Genomic DNA, 19855 nt, shown 5'->3' with positions numbered 1-19855 from the left:
AGGAGAATACAGACTGTTGTTTGTACGCGTCTGAAATGTAACGTGTCTAAGTTTGAATTCCCACAGAAACTCATGTGTAACTTGAGTTGTTTAGTTTTGTAACTTGCTAATGCAGTTAGCCGTCTCCTGAGTTTGAGACATTTCCACCTTAAGTGATCAGAAACAGCAAATATAAGTCAGCGTTACCCTCTTGTGGAGCAGGAATAGAGCAACATCCTCATCTCGGCTGGGGCTTTTCAGCGTCTCTCCGTTGTCTAAAAACCTCCAGATGGTCTTTCTCTGCCGTGAGCAGAGAGAGAGAAAGCCTAGCACCGGACCCAGACTTAGTTTTTTACCCATTTACAGACACTGGGGCTTCGTAAAGACATTAGAGCAGTTTCCAGAGCAAACCGACTGCAGAGCAGCACATGGAGAGGACACACACTCAGAGCTTTGTACACAGGGTTTTATTCTTTAAAATGGTGAACTACACCTTTAAAGCCCCTGGGAACCCATTTTGAAATGCTTTGTTGTTTTGTTTAATTCTAAACCTGGGCATTATGTGAAATGTTCAGGAAATTTAAATAAAAAACACAAAACAGTAATATGATAAATCTCTCCTCAAAAATGACCAAACTGCGCTCCTCAGAGCTCTGACAACGGTGTGGGACATGGCCCAATAAACTAATGACCGTGTGAGGAAGGACTAAACTGTGCAAGAAGCTGACGAGAGAAATATGTTCTCGCTTGTGTGTTCTTATAAAGAGACGAGCTGCAGCATTTGGCACCAACTGTAACCTTCAGACGGCAGCCGGACTGACCCCAGCGTAAAGACCGTTACAGTACTCCAGTCTACAGACAAAATAAAAGCATGTACAACTCTTTTAAAATCATTAAAGGATAAGAAGGCTTTGACCTTGGATAATTATCTCAGTTGAAAAAAGCTGGAGTTTATCTGTGTATCAGTTAATCATCACTGTCCATTACCACTCCTAGGTCCAAACATCGAAAAGTGATTAGAAATAACTCTGTAATTTTATAAAATGAAAATAAAATCTCTAAAGTTCAAATAGAAAATGTCTCAATGCCCCCCCCCCCCCCCCCCCTTCACTGCTGACCACTGAAGCCCACTGGGGTAAAATGACATTAATAAACAGTCCACACTGGTCTCATTAAAGTCACATTAAAGCTGTTCACTCTTCAGCCACAGTTTGTAGGTTTATGGAAGTGTAAATCCCGTGTTACACATAGGCGTTCCGCCCGTACTGACTGGAGTGTGTTCTGGACGCTTCTGTGTGGGAGTGAGTGTGTGAGAACGCCATTCCTCTGCTGGGAGTCTGATATCTGTGGATCCTGGAGGGAAAAGACAGAACAGAGTGAGGTTAGATGTTTCATGCAAATCTACTGTAACCTGCTTTTTAACACACAGCGACACGACCGGATATTTAAAGGTGCCATACTCCCCCTCGTCTCCACAGTGGAACACAGCTCTGTGTCTTAATGAAACATCTGTGACCTGCTTTGGTCCAAACCCCACGAGCCCCACAGCAGTGTTCTCCCCCTGTGTAAACAGCCCTGTTCAGAACGCCCGCTTTCAGCACCCGCTCGCTGTTCACCCCGACCCCGAGTGCACAGCAGTGAGGAGCGAGGAGCAGAAGCTCTGGTTTTTAACCATTTTCACTCTGTTCTCTTTCTTCTCCATTTTTACTCAGTGCTCTTATTTCTCCGCGCTCGTTGTTTTGCTGAGTTGAACCTCGTCTTTGCGCTCTCACATAAACGCGGGTCCAGCGGTTTGATTGGACAGACTCATACGAGGGGGTGGGGCCATCCTAAAGTCTCTGCACTTGACGTCAGAAGCAGAGCAGAATCAGAACAACTCGTTTTATCCTGTGTTTTCTGACTCAGGCAGCACACAGTAAACTGACTGGGGTGTTGTTTCACAGTGTATGGGTTGGTGGCCTGAATAAGGGATTTTTTTCATAATATGTGTTATTAAAATATATAATATGTAACCTAATCATGTTCAATGTCTCCAGCATGCTCCAAAAAAAAAAATAAAAATAAAAAATACAGCCAGAAACATTGTCTAAAGGCTATAAAATAACCCTCTGCAGCAGGTGAGCCGATGGGGTTTGTAATTTCGGAGCTACTTCAGAGACGAGTCCAGGGGCAGGAGTCGGAGCAGTCGGACCCTCTACAGCAGACCTCTTCATCGACAGAGTCAGGTTCTCTGCTGAAACCTCAGTGTGTGAAGATCCAGGAGTGAAACACTGCAGCTCGGCAGCTGAGACGGGTTCAATGAAAGAATCACAAATAATTCAGATTCAAAACTGGATCAGACTGTCAGAGCTGTTTGAAATGGGCTGCGGGACTCAAATTTAGAACAAACAAGCGTTTAAATAATAATGTAAATAAATAATAATTTTATTATCATTCCTCTACATTGTCAGAGTAAGGTTTGGTGCGGGTCGAATGACGCTGGTAGAAGTTCTGTGGTGGTTAATATTTTCACATTCTTGGTGCCAGATCCAGATGTGGTGTGAACAGCATGGGAGATAAACTCACATTTTCTCTTCTGGGTCCTTTATCTTACAGGAACACAGCAAAAAGCATCCTCCAATCAGAGCCAGCGTTCCCGAGCTCCAGCCAATGTACAGCCCCTCCCCAATCTCATATCTACAATCAACAACAGCACAACAGTAAACAACCATCAACCAGCGGTGGGAACCCAGAACGCTGTTCTTTAAAGCGACAGAACGGTTTGTAAACAGCGTCTGTCTCTGTCTGCGGTGACTGAGGAGACAGAAAGACCACAACTTTAAAAATGGTTAAAAAGGACAAATAAACACTGTAAAGTTAGTGATCTGTATGTATTTTTACAATAACTGACTTTAAAAGATAAAAATCACTTTCCCTCCTGTAAAAGTCCTTTTTGGGACATCGAAGGATCATAAACAGGTCTATGATCCTTTAACAGAACAATGGCAAAATAGCCATAACATTCTTTTAAATGTTGAATATAAGGCACAGGCCTTTGTATTAAAAGCTAATCTTTACATAAATATAAGGTTAATATTTTCCAAATCATCCAGAAATACTCACTTGGTTCCGGGATAAAGAGGATCGAAGAACTCGCGAGTGATGTTGGAGGCGTACCATGAAATGGCGATCATAGTACACAGCCCTGCGGAGACACAGCTGTACATTATTAACTTCACATTATTAACTGTATCTTTTATTATTTATATTATATTCTTATATATATTATACATTATTACAGTTTACATTATGTAACTTTACATTGTCATTTAAATTAACTTTACATTATTCACAGTTATTCACCTTTTTTAATTTACATTATTAAACTTTACATGATCTATTTATATTATTGAAATTAACATATATTCATTGTCTGTAGCCCATATCCAGTTCAGGGTGGCGGTGGATCCAGAGTCTACCTGGAATCACTGGGTGCAAGGTAGGAACATACCCTGGAGGGGGCGCCAGTCCCCCCTCACACCTCACACCTACAGATACTTTTGAGTCTACAATCCACCTATCAACGTGTGTTTTTGGAGCGTGGGAGGAAACTAGAGCACCTGGAGGAAACCCACGCAGACACAGGGAGAACACACCACACTCCTCACAGACAGTCACCCGGAGGAAACCCACGCAGACACAGGGAGAACACACCACACTCCTCACAGACAGTCGCCCGGAGGAAACCCACGAAGACACAGGGAGAACACGCCACACTCCTCACAGACAGTCACCCGAAGGAAACCCACACAGACACAGGGAGAACACACCACACACCTCACAGACAGTCACCCGGAGGAAACCCACGCAGACACAGGGAGAACACACCACACTCCTCACAGACAGTGACCCGGAGGAAACCCACGCAGACACAGGGAGAACACACCACACTCCTCACAGACAGTCACCCGAAGGAAACCCACACAGACACAGGGAGAACACACCACACACCTCACAGACAGTCACCCGGAGGAAACCCACGAAGACACAGGGAGAACACACCACACTCCTCACAGACAGTCACCCGAAGGAAACCCACACAGACACAGGGAGAACACACCACACTCCTCACAGACAGTGACCCGGAGGAAACCCACGCAGACACAGGGAGAACACACCACACTCCTCACAGACAGTCACCCAGAGGAAACCCACGCAGACATAGGGAGAACACACCACACTCCTCACAGACAGTGACCCGGAGGAAACCCACGCAGACATAGGGAGAACACACCACACTCCTCACAGACAGTCACCCGGAGGAAACCCACGCAGACACAAGGAGAACACACCACACTCCTCACAGACAGTGACCCGGAGGAAACCCACACAGACACAGGGAGAACACACTACACTCCTCACAGACAGTCACCCAGAGGAAACCCACGCAGACACAGGGAGAACACACCACACTCCTCACAGACAGTGACCCGGAGGAAACCCACGCAGACACAGGGAGAACACACCACACTCCTCACAGACAGTGACCCGGAGGAAACCCACGCAGACATAGGGAGAACACACCACACTCCTCACAGACAGTCGCCCGGAGGAAACCCACGAAGACACAGGGAGAACACACCACACTCCTTATAGACAGTCACCCGGAGGAAACCCACGCAGACACAGGGAGAACACACCGCACTCCTCACAGAACCCACAATCTCCAGGACCCTGGAGCTGTGACAGAGACACCATCTGCTGCACCAACCCGCAGGCAACTCAAAAGTGTCCATAGGTGTGAGTGTGTGTGTGAGTGAATGTGTGGGTGTGTGTTGCCCTGTGAAGGACTGGCACCCCCTCCAGGATGTGTTCCTGCCTTGCAACCTGTGATTCCGGATAGACTCCAGACCCACCGCTGCCCTGAACTGGATAAGGATTACAGACAATTAATGAATGAATGAATGAGTTATCACTGCTGACGTTATAACTGTGGAACTGGACTGCACTTCTTCCACCACTCATACACACTGAGATCTTTCTGTTTCTATTTCTGTTTTTATATTTTATTTTATTTTATTTTATTTTATTTTATTTTTATACTTCCACTTTTATTTTATATTCTATATTTAGATTTTATTTCTATTTTTGTTGTCATCTCATTTTATACTTTACTCTTATTGTGATGGTAACGATGCCTCAATGAGGAACAGATACTGCCTTGAGTTTCCCTCTGGGATCAATCTAGGTATCGATCTGCGTTTCTGTTACTAATATTAACAAGATTAACTTCATTAACTGTACATTTTTGAACTTGTAGTTTAACTCGTCATTTACTCGTCTAAAATCAGATCTAGCGTGTACTAAACGATAAATCCAGTCTTGTTTTTTCTGTCAGTAAATTCCTCACTCTGACATTTCTGAAAGGCACACCTTGTTGTTTCACTGAACACTTTACGTCTTTGACATTTCTGAGCCCATAGCTCCAGAGAAATGTCACTGCTGCCCACTGAGAGAGATAAAACACCAGCCATAATCCCCCGACCACTTACCCCCAGGGGGCGCTCTTACCCTGGAGAATAAAGAAGACCCCCCCTAGAGCAGCTAGTCTCCCCTTCAGGACGTAGTTCTCTCCTCCGAACTTGGAGCACTGCATGCCCACCAGGGTGGCGATCAGCCCAAAGGATCCCATAACGATGGAGGCGATCATCAGTGCCCGACACGCCTGGATATAACCTGAAAAACAAAAGAGGCTTTGTTTTCAACCAGCCTAAAAGAGCACATGTCACGCCCCTATTAGTTGAGCTGCATTGGCTACCCTTAGCTGCTCGCATCAAATTCAAATCACTAATGATGGCCTTCAGAGTATTCACTGGTTCTGCTCCCATCTACCTCAATAGACTCTTAAAACCATGTTCGCGCCCGCCCTCTCTGTTCCTCAAAGGAGCTCCAACTAACACGGCCAAGCCCCCGTACAGGTCAGTCGAGGCTATTCTCATCTCTGGTACCACGCTGGTGGAACGAGCTTCCAAGCACCATCAGAGCAACAGAAACCCTCTCTGCATTCAAGAAATCCTTGAAGACCCAGCTCTTCTGAGAGTATCTCTTGCACTGAATGTCTTTCTTTAATGCACTTATTACTTCCTGGCATATTACACTTAATGTAAGGTATTTTGTATAATTTGTGCTGTAGTTTGAATGTTAGCTCCTCTTTTGTAAGTCGCTTTGTATACAAGCGTCTGCCAAATGCATAAATGTAAATGTTTACACAAAGGTTTTAGACTGCACCTTTAATTAGGAACAGAACTGTACCTTACTCTATATTAACTGTGGATGTTAAAGTTGTGTTAATGTCATTCGCCCCGTTTCATCTCCAGGGCTTTTATTGTGTTCTTTTATTCTCCACATTTGTATAATGAAAGATTACAGAGATCCCCCTCTCCTTCTGGAGAAGAGAATGTAATGAACCTTTAGGGAACACAACTGGACTCTAACACCACTGCTGTACCTTTAAAGATACACTACACTGTTTGTAGCTGTAGTGACAGTAATGTACCCGTACTGTACCTTTAATCTGAGTGTAGAAAGATGGACAAATTAAAACATTTCACTAGAAAAATATAAACCGTTTTTTTGAACTTCAACAGACAAAAAATAGACAAAATATCTTTGTAGAAAATGAAAACAACAAAAAAAAATCTGTTTATGAGAATTCCAGAGAGTCTATGAAAAAAAAAATTCATTAAACATTTCCGCAGACACTGAGACTTTAAGAAGAATCTCCGTAGAGAGATGAACAGTGGAACACAATTCAGAACTGAAAGAAAATAAACAGTTTAACGATAGCTTCAGGTGAAACATTTACCGAAAGTTTACAGTAGATTAATAAAAGCATGACAAGTTTACCATAGTTTAACAACAGTTTAATAAAACTATGTGCTGCTGTACTCAAGTGAATTTCCCCGATGTGGGATCAATAAAGTCTAAGTCTAAGACTAAAAGCCTCGGGTGAAAAGTTTACTGTAGTTTAATGAAAGTGTCATGAGAAGTGTACTGTAGTTTAATGAAAGCCTCATGAGAAGTGTACTGTAGTTTACTGAAAGTGTCATGAGAAGTGTACTATAGTTTACTGAAAGCATCATGAGAAGTTTACTGTAGTTTAATGAAAGTCTCATGAGAAGTGTACTGTAGTTTAATGAAAGCGTCATGAGAAGTGTACTATAGTTTACTGAAAGTGTCATGAGAAGTTTACTGTAGTTTAATGAAAGCATCAGGAAAAGTGTACTGTAGTTTAATGAAAGCATCATTAGAAGTTTACTGTAGTTTTATGAAAGCGTCATGAGAAGTTTAGTGTAGTTTAATGAAAGCCTCAGGGGAAAAGTTTACTGTAGTTTAATGAAAGCTTCATGAGAAGTGTACTGTAGTTTAATGAAAGCCTCAGGTGAAAAGTTTACTGTAGTTTAATGAAAGCTTCATAAGAAGTTTACTGTAGTTTACTGAAAGTGTCATGAGAAGTGTACTATAGTTTAGTGAAAGTGTCATGAGAAGTGTACTATAGTTTACTGAAAGCATCATGAGAAGTTTACTGTAGTTTAATGAAAGTCTCATGAGAAGTGTACTGTAGTTTAATGAAAGCGTCATGAGAAGTGTACTATAGTTTACTGAAAGTGTCATGAGAAGTTTACTGTAGTTTAATGAAAGCATCAGGAGAAGTGTACTGTAGTTTAATGAAAGCATCATGAGAAGTTTACTGTAGTTTTATGAAAGCGTCATGAGAAGTTTAGTGTAGTTTAATGAAAGCCTCAGGTGAAAAGTTTACTGTAGTTTAATGAAAGCTTCATGAGAAGTGTACTGTAGTTTAATGAAAGCCTCAGGTGAAAAGTTTACTGTAGTTTAATGAAAGCTTCTTAAGAAGTTTACTGTAGTTTAATGAAAGTGTCATGAGAAGTTTACTGTAGTTTAATGAAAGCATCATGAGAAGTGTATTGTAGTTTAATGAAAGCGTCATGAGAAGTTTACTGTAGTTTAATGTAGCATCATGGGAAGTTTATTGTAGTTTAATGAAAGAGTCATGAGGAGTGTACTGTAGTTTAATGAGATGTTTTCTGTAGTTTAATGAGAGTCATGAGAAGTGTACTGTAGTTTAATGAAAGAGTCATGAGAAGTGTATTGTAGTTTAATGAGAAGTGTACTGTAGTTTAATGAGAAGTGTACTGTAGTTTAATGAGAAGTGTACTGTAGTTTAATTAAAAGTTCCTGAGAAGTGTACTGTAGTTTAATGAGAATTTTACTGTAGTTTAATGAGAAGTGTATTGTAGTTTAATGAGAAGTGTACTGTAGTTTAATGAGAATTTTACTGTAGTTTAATGAGAAGATTACTGTAGTAGGGCTGTGGTGGTGAAGGAATTAACCGCGCTGTGGATTAACGGGCTTCAACACTGAGGTGTGTGACATTACTGCCCCAAATGACTCCTTCATTTCTTCTGACTGTAGTGCTACACTCCTCACTGGCGCCTGGAACCGGCCAGAGCTGTTCCTCATGCGGCTGCTCCTTGACGCTGTGCTGGAGGCAGTTGGGCTGTGAGAGCTGAACGACAGGAAGTGAGATGAGACTCAAATTCACATTTCCCTGTTTCTCAGCGAGTTCTCTGGCACAGACTTTACACATGGCCTCGTCCGAATCGGATGCCTCTCCCTTTTCATTTGAAATCCGAAATGTTCCCAAACTGGAGAAGCTGCCTTTTGGTTCGTGACTAGGTTTCTGCCGTTGTTTCTGTTTTATAAACGAAGACTGACACTCAGCGGTTCAGCAGCAGTTCAGACGCCAGCAGCTGGGGAAAAATTACACTCAAACCCTGTTTTTTTTTTACGAATTTTAACAAATGTATTTAACATTCATTACACACGACTAACGTGTAAAACAAGAAAGATCCCGCAAACAAAGGGAAAACACGTCTACGTCGCGGCGGTGACGGTCTGTCCCCTGCAGTTGGGGTCAACACTGAGGTTATTGCAACAGCCCTTTGCTGTAGTTTAACAAAAGCTTCACGTGAAAAGTTTACATGAAAACAGCCCTCCTGTGTGACTCCAGATGGACAGTGACACAAACTGTGATAAGCCACAGAGCTGACTGTTTCATATTAATGAATCTAAAACTTGTTAAAGGCTAAGCACCACTTAATGGGCCTCCATGAATATTTCACATTATTTTAGTTACTGACATATATAAGTATGAATTAAAATGAAAATAGCAGGTTAATTTGCTTTAAAACTGACAATTTTATTAAATTGATGGAGAAACCCGAGCTCTATGGAAATTCTGACCGCAACCGTGATGTCACTGGTGGACAAGACGTGAACAACGCCGCGGTAAAACCCCGTTATGACAGTATCTATCTAGCTAAATAACCAACATTATTCATGACAATAGCCTAGCAATAAGCTAAACTCAAATTTAGAGGTACCGTTATTTTTGTAAATGTGATCGAAGTCGAACTCGTATTCATCCGACACTATAAACCTCCGTAATTCAGCTACGTAGCCGAGTATAATCTGAGCCACCGAGTTTAGCAAGTCAAGCTAACGTTAACTAACACCAACTAAAACAGGCGAAGTGAGTGTCCTTACCCTGTTTACCTCCATGTTACAGAGGCTCTTGAACACCTTTCGTTGGTTTCCTTACATGCCCATATTGTTGGAAAAGCGCCAGTGAAATGAGCTTCAGATAACGGAGTGAGCGGATGGTCCTTTCCAAAGTGCCCGTTTAAAGTTGACAAATTTAGTCCATTTTCTGGATATTTTGGGATCTTTGGGCCATTTGTGCTCAGATGTCCCACTGTACATTGAATGATTGCGGCCAAAAACAACAAACCTTTTCGTCATTTTGCATTAAATTAAGTGCAACTTCTAGAGTTGTTGTCCACCATCTACGTCACAGGCAAGACGTCTATTAGAGTGTCCGAACACCGTTGGGGGGGGACCAACAGTCTTTTAAACCTTATTCCTTGAATTAGTAAGAAATAACATGTTTTCTGATTATCAATAAACACAAGTTAGGAACTCCACTGTATTTAATTGTTTGACACTTTTATATAGCTGGTGCTTAGCCTTTAATAACTGACTCTGGGTTAAACCTGGTCCTAACACACTGCTGTAATCCGTGACCATCCTAATACCACACTAATAATGAGTTAACACTCAGATATGGTGGACCCTGACCCTCTTATTTCTGATCCTCATTAACTATTCTGTCCCCAATGAACAATGCTATCCCTATTGCTGCTGACCAGTCTGTCACCCACATACCGGACAGAGCGAGCATGGAGGGGAACTCTCTGCAGTTGTGGACCCCGGTGGAGTCGGTGGCACAGGACATCCACAGGTTCTCGTAGATGGTGGAGGTGGTGATGACGTTCCCTTCCACAGTGGACACTCTCCAGTGACGATTGGGCAGAGAGACACCCACAAGGACCCAGCCCAGAAAAGTCAGAACCAGGGCCAGGACCTCCACACCCAGCTGGACCAAACCCATCTCCTCCACCACCGCACTGACCTACCTACTGATCTACAGCTTCAAAACTACAACTCCGAAACTACAGCTTCAAAACTACAACTCCAAAACTACAGCTTCAAAATTACAACTCTGAAACTACAGCTTCAAAACTATAACTGCGAAACTACAGCTTCAAAACTACAACTACGAAACTACAGTTTCAAAATTACAACTCCATATCTACAGCTTCAAAATTACAACCCTGAAACTACAGCTTCAAAACTACAACTCTGAAACTACAGCTTCAAAACTATAACTGCGAAACTACAGTTTCAAAACTACAACTGTGAAACTACAGTTTCAAAACTATAACTGCAAAACTACAGTTTCAAAACTACAACTGTGAAACTACAGTTTCAAAACTACAACTCCAAAACTACAGCTTCAATCTACAAATGCAACATCAATTTAAAAATACAGCTTCAAAACTTCCACTCAAAAGATCAAACTTGAAAACTAACACTAAAACTTCAAAATTCAAATATAATTCAAAAATAAAAAATGAAAACACAGCTTCAAAACTGCAACTCTGAAAAAACAGATCAAAGCCTATAGATTTAAATATGTGAATCTAAATTACAACTCCAAGTGCAATAATGAAAATCAGCTCCACAACTGGTCAACACTCTTTAAACTACAGCTTTAAACTACAGCTTTAATACGATGACTTTAAGTTGTATCTGTAAATAACAGAGATACTCATCAGCTCTACAGCCCTCAGCCTCCTCCTCCGCTCTGACTCTGACTCCGACTCTGGCTCCAGCTGGAGTCCTTTACGCTTTTGCCTCAATCGAGTGTGAAATGGGGGCAGTTTAAACCCAGAGCTCTGACCACTGCCTGTTAATGTGGGGGAAGGCTTTGAAATTGTGTGATTGATGTAGCCCTCCCCTCGGCTCCGAGATCAGACAGAATCCACTGCTTTATTAACCCCACAGTGTTTGATCAGTGTTTGATCAGTGTTTAATCAGTGTTTATTTGATCCAAACGCTTCAAAACTTTTTTTGAAAGTCCTACCTGTTTTCCTCCCACATTTCTACTTTAAAATAGTCACCAGCTCCTTTGAAGTTCAGGTTTATCTAAATCAAACTGAACTCAGGAGACGGATCAGATCAAGGCCAAGGCCAAGGAAACCCTCAGCTCCACAAACAAGACAGAAAACTATTTACAGAAAAATATTCTTTAGTTTTCAGTCATTTTTATGTCATTTCTGAAAGATGCTGAAGTGAGCTTCAAGCCTGGTGCTTACTCACTGTCTGTCTGTCTGTCTGTCTGTCTCACTGTCTATCTGTCTGTCTGTCTGTATCTCTGTCTACCTGTCTGTCTACAAGTCTGTCTGTCTCTCTGTCTACCTGTCTGTCTGTCTGTCTCTCTGTCTACCTGTCTGTCTGTCTACAAGTCTATCTGTTTCTGTCTGTCTGTCTCTCTGTCTACCTGTCTGTCTGTCTACAAGTCTATCTGTTTCTGTCTGTTTGTCTGTTTCACTGTCTGTCTTTCTCTCTGTCTGTAGTCTGTCTGTCAATCTGTCTGTCTGTCAACCTGTCTCTCTCACTGTCTATCTGTTTCTCTGTCTCTCAGTCTGTCTTACTGTGTCTGTCTGTCTATCTGTGTACCTGTCTATCTGTCTGTTTACCTTCTTTTTTCTTTTCTCATTCTTTACTTTCTTTTTCTTTCTTTCTTTTTTCTTTTCTTTCTTTTTTCTTTCTTTCTTCTTTCTTATTATATTTGTTTTTTTGGTTTTTATTTTCTTTCTTTCTTTGTTTTTTTCTTTCTTTCCAGAGACTGAATTGAATTTCAGTGGTGTACATTTTATATTTCTATAAATTTAATAAGAGATGATTATCCAATGTTGCTTGTCATTGTCCGTCGTGTTGTGAGAGGTGTCATCCCTGTCCCTGTCCCGGTCCGGATGTTTATTACAGAGTTTATAACAGTGTTATTGATCAGTTATTGATCTGTAAATCGTGACCGGGCCGTGAGCGCTGAGGCTGCGCCGTGGAGCCTTAAGAGTTTAATTATAAACATAATATCAGCCGAGAGTCACATGGCGTTTTATTGGAAGTGCCATGTGTTCCGGGGCATTTCACTGCTGCAGGAACTGCACTCTGCCTTTGGGGAGGTTTATACCTGCGCTGCCCATCAGTTCACCCCCAGCCTCTAACCTGACTCAAACATAAAGAGAATCTGCTGATTACAACAGATTGTGTTACATTAGGAAACAAAATCACTGAATGTTCTATTAAAGAGGCTCCTAAAAATCTCTGTAGTTCCACCTTAAATATAGAAAAACATCCCTGTAGTGTCTCCTTAATATCTTTGTAGTTCCACCTTAACCCCAGCACTACATCTCTCTAGTGTCTCCTTAAAATCTCTGAATTGTGAGGTTAATGTATCAGTCATATCTCCTTAATATCTCTCTAGTGTCTTATTGATATCTCTGTAATGTCTCTTGGATGACACTGAGATCAGGCGGAGAGACAGTGGAGACGGTACGGTCTCTCTTGCTGCTCAGATGTCTCTCCTGAGAGAAAGAGTCCCCTGTGTCTCCTCTGGAGTTTGAGTGGCATCTGATGCTCATCACAACCTCATCACATTCCTCTGGACAAAAGCATCTCTTTTGTGCTAATTATTCCGAGACATTAATTTGGCCTGGTCTCACCTGGCAGTGCGAGGAGACTCTGGAAGTGCCAGCAGTTGTAGTTCCCGGTGGAGTCCTCGGCGCAGGCCATCCACAGGTTCTGGAAGAGCTTGGAGGAGATGATCACGTCGTCGTAGTCGGACGATTCCTTCCAGGTGCCAATATGCAGAGAAACAAAGGCAGAAACACAGCCCAGGAATCCCAGAACCAGCCCAGACACCTGCACCACATCCTTCATCCTCGGACGCCTTGTCTCCTCTCTCTCACTCTTGGCTAAAACCCTACGCTGTATTGCACAAGAAGAGAAGGAGTTTTCCCAAACATGCTGGAGACGGCTGACTGATGTGGGCTTGGAGGACCCAGCAATCCTGCCCTGACACACACACACACACACTCACACATTCGAAAAACATAAAGGAGTAAAATGAATGAATGATTAATAAAGGACAGTGGGGGCAGGACGGGTCCGATCAGAGCTCAGTCATTCATTAACAGACTCATCGCTCACTGCAGATAAACAGAAACAGTCCTGAACTCCAACCACTGCGCTCCACTCGCGCTCCACTCGCGCTCCACTCGCAAAACACAGGGCGGCTGGACAAGACCGGGGACACACAGTGTGACGCAAGAGATCTCTTTCCTCCTTCAGAACTTAACATTAGACACACTTCTTCAGCACAGGGCTCTGACTGTCTCCAGCCCACCTCCACAGAGGAGATTACACAGATGCTGTTGATTAATTAATTCATTCATTCATTCATGTATTGATCTTCTGTACGTTTTTCATCCTGGTCAATGTTGAGGTGTTTTTGGAACCTACCCTGATTCACTGGGCACAACACAAAAAACACACCCTGGACAAAGCACCACACACTCACCCAGTCACTCACACACTCACCCAGTTACTCACATGCTCACCCACCCAGTCACTCACACACTCACCCAGTCACTCACACACTCACCCATTTACTCACATGCTCACCCACCCAGTCACTCACACACTCACCCAGTCACTCACACACTCACACACCCAGTCACTCACACATTCACCCAGTCACTAACACACTCACCCAGTCACTCACACTCACCCAGTCACTCACATGCTCACCCGCGCAGTCACTCACATACTCACCCAGTCACTCACACACTCACCCAGTCACTCACACACTCACCCAGTCACTCACATGCTCACCCACCCAGTCACTCACACACTCACCCAGTCACTCACACACTCACTCAGTCACTCAGACACTCACCCACCCAGTCACTCACACACTCACCCAGTCACTCACACACTCACCCAGTCACTCACACACTCACCCACCCAGTCACTCACACACTCACCCAGTCACTCACACACTCACCCAGTCACTCACATACTCACCCACCCAGTCACTCACACACTCACCCAGTCACTCACACACCCATCCAGTCACTCACACGCTCACCCACCCAGTCCCTCACACACACTCACACACTCACACAGTCACTCACACACACTCACACCTGTGGACAGTTTCACCCAGCCACTCACGCAATCACCCAGTCACACACACACTCACACCTGTGGACAGTTTCACCCTGTCACTCACACACTCACCCAATCACTCACACACACTCACACCTGTGGACAGTTTCACCCAGTCACTCACACACTCACCCAGTCACTCACACACACTCACACCTGTGGACAGTTTCACCCAGTCAGTCACACAATCACCCAGTCACTCACACAGTCACCCAGTCACTCACACACACATACTACCCTCCCTGGCCACTTTATGGGAAACCCTGTGTCCTGTTGGAGCAAAGTTAGAGACCGTTAGGGAATGTTCTCTCTGGGTGATGTCCAGAGTAAAGAGAGGAGACCGTACACCTGCCGTAAACAACACACCTGTGTACCTGCTCACATTACCCACAATTCCCCACCTGACCTCAGAGGCTCCACTCAGCACTCGCCTACGCAGCACGGCCTCATCAGATATGATGCCACCCGGAGGAGACACCCTTTACAGCACAATCACACAAGCTTATCACCCTTCACTTACATTCAGTTACCTGGGGTTACTACACCTGGGCTCACCTACATTTAACTACACCTGTATTTAGCTACACCTGGATTCACTTACACCTATACTTACGTACATCTGTATTTATCTACACCTGGTTTTTACCTACACCTGTACAACTTACAGCTTATTATCATTACTGACTCTGTAATGTGGGTCAGTGTGGGGTCAGTCCGGGTCAGCGTGGGTCAGTGTGGGGTCAGTCTAGGTGACTGTGGGGTCAGACCGGGTCAGTCCGGGGTCAGTCTGGGTCAGTGTGGGGTCAGTCTGGGTCACTGTGTGTCAGTCTGGGTCACTGTGGGGTCAGTCCGGGGTCAGTGTGGGGTCAGACCGGGTCAGTGTGGGTCAGTCTGGGTCAAAGTGGGGTCAGTTTTCCTGTGTGTTCTCTCTAAGCACAGAGAACTCTGAACTCACACCACCACAGTGCCCCCCACTGGAGATAACGAGTCTGGGTCTGTCCCAAGGCTCATGTGGAGGCAGAGACAAACACCTGGCTCTGATTATAAAGTCCGCGAGCTGAGGTTTGAGGTCAGCTGAGATGTCTCTCTAATATTTAACGATGATGGCTTTGATGTCTTTGCTGTTTCCTTTGTGAAATCTCTGTATTCACAGGGTTTATGAGAGAGAGGTGTAGCTTTATGATGTGATTTATTTCCTGTCTTTCTCAGATTGCTGAGATATTGAGTCTTAAACACACACACACACACACACACACACACAAACGCACACACAAACACCTCCTGAGCTCAATCACAATCTTCAGTTGCAGAGGAAACTTTAATTTCTCAAAAGCATCTCAATATCTCCTGGGTGTACCTCCTGAAAATGCAGTGCTGGTGAAATCTTCACTTTTACATGCACTTAGATTTATTTAACCCTGATAACTTTGATTTAACCCCGATGATAATTTGCTGTGATTTCAACACACCGATTAATTTCTCCTCAGAAAGGTATGTTTAAATAAAGGAGTGATTTATTCATTCATTCATTATCTGTATCCGCTTATCCAATTCAGGGTCGCGGAGGAATGATTTAATGATTTTTAAACTTGCTTTTGAGTGGTGCCTCTCCGTACCTTTCTGTTCTGATAAGAACTGATTTAATGAGAACGTTTTTCTCAGGAACTGAGCCTGGCGTGAGTGAGCCCCCTCAAACAGATCTGTGTGTCCTAGAAACACCGGTTCAGTTCAAGTTCTCTCTCTCTCACACACACACACACACACAGATTGAATTTAAGTATCCTCTGTATTCTTTAACTCATCACAATAATAATATAAATGCGTGTATGATGAAATATATTCAAATGTGTAACGCATATATTGCTTTAATGATAATAAGAGTGTGGATGATAAAGTCTCTCACAGATCTCTGGTGAGAAACAGTGGAGCACTGAGCCCAGAGTGAGATGGCATTGAGATCTGCACCCAAACTTATGAGGAGACACAGGAGACAGTCCTGGACTCCTCTTCTCAGGAGAGACATCTGAGCAGCAGGAGACACAAGCTACATTCTCTTCGTCTGACCTCAGTGTCGTCCAGGAGACACTACACAGGTATGTAAATGAGCTCTGTTTTGATTGCTTTCTTCATGAAGCAGAACCATAAAGCTAATAGAAGCTTTTTCACTCGTTAACTCTGGAGAATCTCTGAAGAATCAGGTCTAGAGATTTTCAGGGGTCTTGCTTTTACAAAGGTTTTTATGTCTGGAAATGTTCCACGTGCAGTGTGTGCTTCAGGAAGGGGACGGAGCCTGTGCAGTGTCTGGTTTATGCAGAGGGCGGAGCCTATACAGCGCGTGCAGGATACAGTGTGATTCTTCGAAAAATTCCCAGCTCTGTTCACACTGGGCCATTCCCCGGAATGTGCACCGGGGGTAGGGTAAAGTCCGGGGAATGTCCGGGACACTGTTACAGACGTTTACATTCGCACACACAGCTCCTCCGGGTAAAGTTCGTAACAGATCTGGATTAAAGTGCAGGTGTGAACGGGGAGCGAGTGTGTTCTGGATTCAGGTCGAGTCCAGCTGTGGTTATCATCTCTGCTCCTGACATTGTTCAGAAACAGCTCAACAGCGAGAATGTCAGGAAAGTAAGGAAGTAGATCTGAGTTTTGTGGGGTTTGGAGACTGTTGGCCTGGTTAAATATAGAGAGTGTGTTCAGTCGTTAAACATTAAACTCTCAGGAGGTCAAGGATCAGAGCTTTTCACACTTCCACACACTGTGTTTACACTCCCTCATTTCATAAAGTGCATCAATAAACTCACTCCAAACTCTCTACAGGAAACAGCCTAGTGATCTGTGTGTGTGTGTGTGTTATTTACTATATATATATTAGACACACTTATATGTGAAGTGAATGTATTGATAATAATTTATGAAGTAAAACAACCCAGTAGAACCGATGTTTAACACAGCTCTGTTTGAGTACATTTTTATAATAATAATTCATTATTAGTTAATTCATTCATTCATTCATTGTCTGTAACCCTTATCCAGTTCAGGGCGGTGATGGGTCCAGAACTTAAGGAAGTCTTAAGGAATTCTTGATAGATTTATGCCTGAGCTTCTGGCAAAATTTTAAAAACAGATTCCCCACTGTATAATGGCTTTATTTCATAATAATCCAGTGCTGTAACAATAATAAGAATCAGATATAATCATAAATACAGTGTGCCAGATTTCCTGTGTGTGTGTGTGTGTGTGTGTGTTTGACACATCTCACGCACTCCCATTCAGCTCAGTCACTTCTCTTTGATAACGAGACATTATCATAATTGAAGGTTCACTGACATCAATCAATCATTAATAAACTGTTAATGATTAATCAGCTTCTCCAGCTGTCATTTTAATCACCTGCAGTGAGTCAGCACTTAACCTCTTTAACACACACACACACACACACACAAAAGTGGGTTATAGGGTTAAGCCCAATACTGGAATTCTAAAGGGATATTAAACACTGGGAAGAAAATGTAGCCGAACCAAAACACACAATAATCTGAACTAAACTAATCTGAACAAACTAATCTGTATTTAACTTATCTGATCTAAATTAATCTGAACTAATCTAATCTGCACTAAACAAATTTGAACTAAACTAAACAGCACTTGAAAACTAATCTGAACTAAACTAATCTACACTAATCTGAACTAAACTAATCTGAAATAAACTAATCTACACTAATCTGAACTAAACTAATCTGCACTAACCTGAACTAAACTAATCTGTATTTAACTAATCTGAACTAAATTCATCTGTATTTAACTAATCTGAACTAAACTAATCTACACTAATCTGAACTAAACTAATCTGCACTAACCTGAACTAAACTAATCTGTATTTAACTAATCTGAACTAAATTCATCTGTATTTAACTAATCTGAACTAAACTAATCTACACTAATCTGAACTAAACTAATCTGCATATAACTAACCAGAACTAAACTAATCTTAATTTAACTAATCTGTATTTAACTAATCTGAACTAAACTAATCTGCACTAACCTGAACTAAACTAATCTGTATTTAACTAATCTGAACTAAATTCATCTGTATTTAACTAATCTGAACTAAACTAATCTACACTAATCTGAACTAAACTAATCTGCACTAACCTGAACTAAACTAATCTGTATTTAACTAATCTGAACTAAACTAATCTGAACTAAGAAAACCTGCACTAAACTAACATCAATATAATTAGATTATTCTGAAATAAAATAAACTAGATTAGACTAAACCAACTGTACTGGACTGGGCACAATCCAGTACAAATCTAAATTTAACAAGATTCCAATAAACTCAACTAAATAATAATAATAATAATAATAATAATAATAATAAACTATACTAAAGTTAACCAGACTAAACTCATCTGAGCTAAAATAATTTAGAATTTCAGTCTAACATTTCCAGCTTTAACCGAACACTGGGTCTATTCTGTCCGGAAAGTGTGTGTGTGTGTGTGAATGGCCTGTTGATGACTGAAACCTCATTAAGTTCACACACGTTGAGCCCAAGCTGCTTCCTCTTCATTCTCCTAGTGATGGATGTGTCTCCATGGCGAAGGAGGGAACAATCCATTTATGTGTTTGTTCCAGCTTTGTTTTTGGCGTTTCCTATGTAAAACGAATAAGTATTTATGATTTATATTACATTATTCAGTGTGCTGGGAGATGGTCACCTGGTCCAGGTGTGCTGGGAGATGGTCACCTGGTCCAGGTGTGCTGGGAGATGGTCACCTGGCCCAGGTGTGCTGGAAGATGGTCACCTGGTCCAGGTGAGCTGGTTACAGGTGTGACTGAACCAGGTGTGTTAGAGTGGAGAAAAAACCTGTGGTGTGCCAAAGTCAACAAAGCTAGCATCGTGCTTAATCAAACCCTGCGTTTACACAAGTGCTAAAGCTAATGTTTGTTTCTAATAAAAGTTTCAGTGGTTCCTCTCCGCAGATAGAGAGGGGTCAACAAAGGTCACAGATTCTCTGGACACTGTCCCAGTACGGTGTGTGTGTGTGTGTTTAGTTTCCACGTTAAGTGAGTTATATTAATCAGTATGTGTAGGTGGGATGAACGGGAAATTTATCTTGTAACCTATTAATTTAGGAGCAAAAATCTCTCAAAATTATGGTTTTCAGAGATACAG

The 19855-nt window shown here is 42.4% G+C and overlaps 1 protein-coding gene across 3 annotated transcripts; it reads right to left on the bottom strand.

Moving 5' to 3' along the window:
- Positions 1–1073: 1073 nt before the first annotated feature.
- LOC136674571 (claudin-15-like) lies at positions 1074–13748 on the bottom strand. 3 transcript variants are annotated; one of them, XM_066650633.1, is made up of 5 exons: positions 13167–13748; positions 5530–5694; positions 3082–3163; positions 2545–2655; positions 1074–1332 (listed from the first exon to the last, which is right to left on the bottom strand). In XM_066650633.1, the coding sequence occupies exons 1-5, from the start codon at positions 13381–13383 to the stop codon at positions 1221–1223; spliced, it is 687 nt and encodes a 228-aa protein (XP_066506730.1). In that variant the 5' UTR covers positions 13384–13748; the 3' UTR covers positions 1074–1220. The 3 variants fall into 3 exon arrangements, with proteins under 3 accessions (XP_066506730.1, XP_066506721.1, XP_066506739.1); XM_066650624.1 differs by lacking the exon at positions 13167–13748 and adding an exon at positions 10264–11691; XM_066650642.1 differs by lacking the exon at positions 13167–13748 and adding an exon at positions 10264–11731 and having other exon boundaries at positions 1172–2263.
- Positions 13749–19855: the final 6107 nt, after the last annotated feature.

This window comes from Hoplias malabaricus, chromosome 2, assembly GCF_029633855.1.
Source record: "Hoplias malabaricus isolate fHopMal1 chromosome 2, fHopMal1.hap1, whole genome shotgun sequence".
Lineage (NCBI taxonomy): Eukaryota > Metazoa > Chordata > Actinopteri > Characiformes > Erythrinidae > Hoplias > Hoplias malabaricus.
Note: the sequence above shows the minus strand (reverse complement) of the source record. Positions and strands in the feature narration are given on the sequence as shown.

Coding starts and splice junctions, on each gene's coding strand:
- LOC136674571 (XM_066650624.1), bottom strand. CDS start 10,489: ATGGGTTTGGTCCAGCTGGGTGTGGAGGTCCTGGCCCTGGTTCTGACT. Junction 5,695..10,263: donor CTCCATGCTCGCTCTGTCCG/GTATGTGGGTGA, acceptor TTTGTTTTTCAG/GTTATATCCAGGCGTGTCGG. Junction 2,656..3,081: donor CCTCTTTATCCCGGAACCAA/GTGAGTATTTCT, acceptor TGTTGATTGTAG/ATATGAGATTGGGGAGGGGC.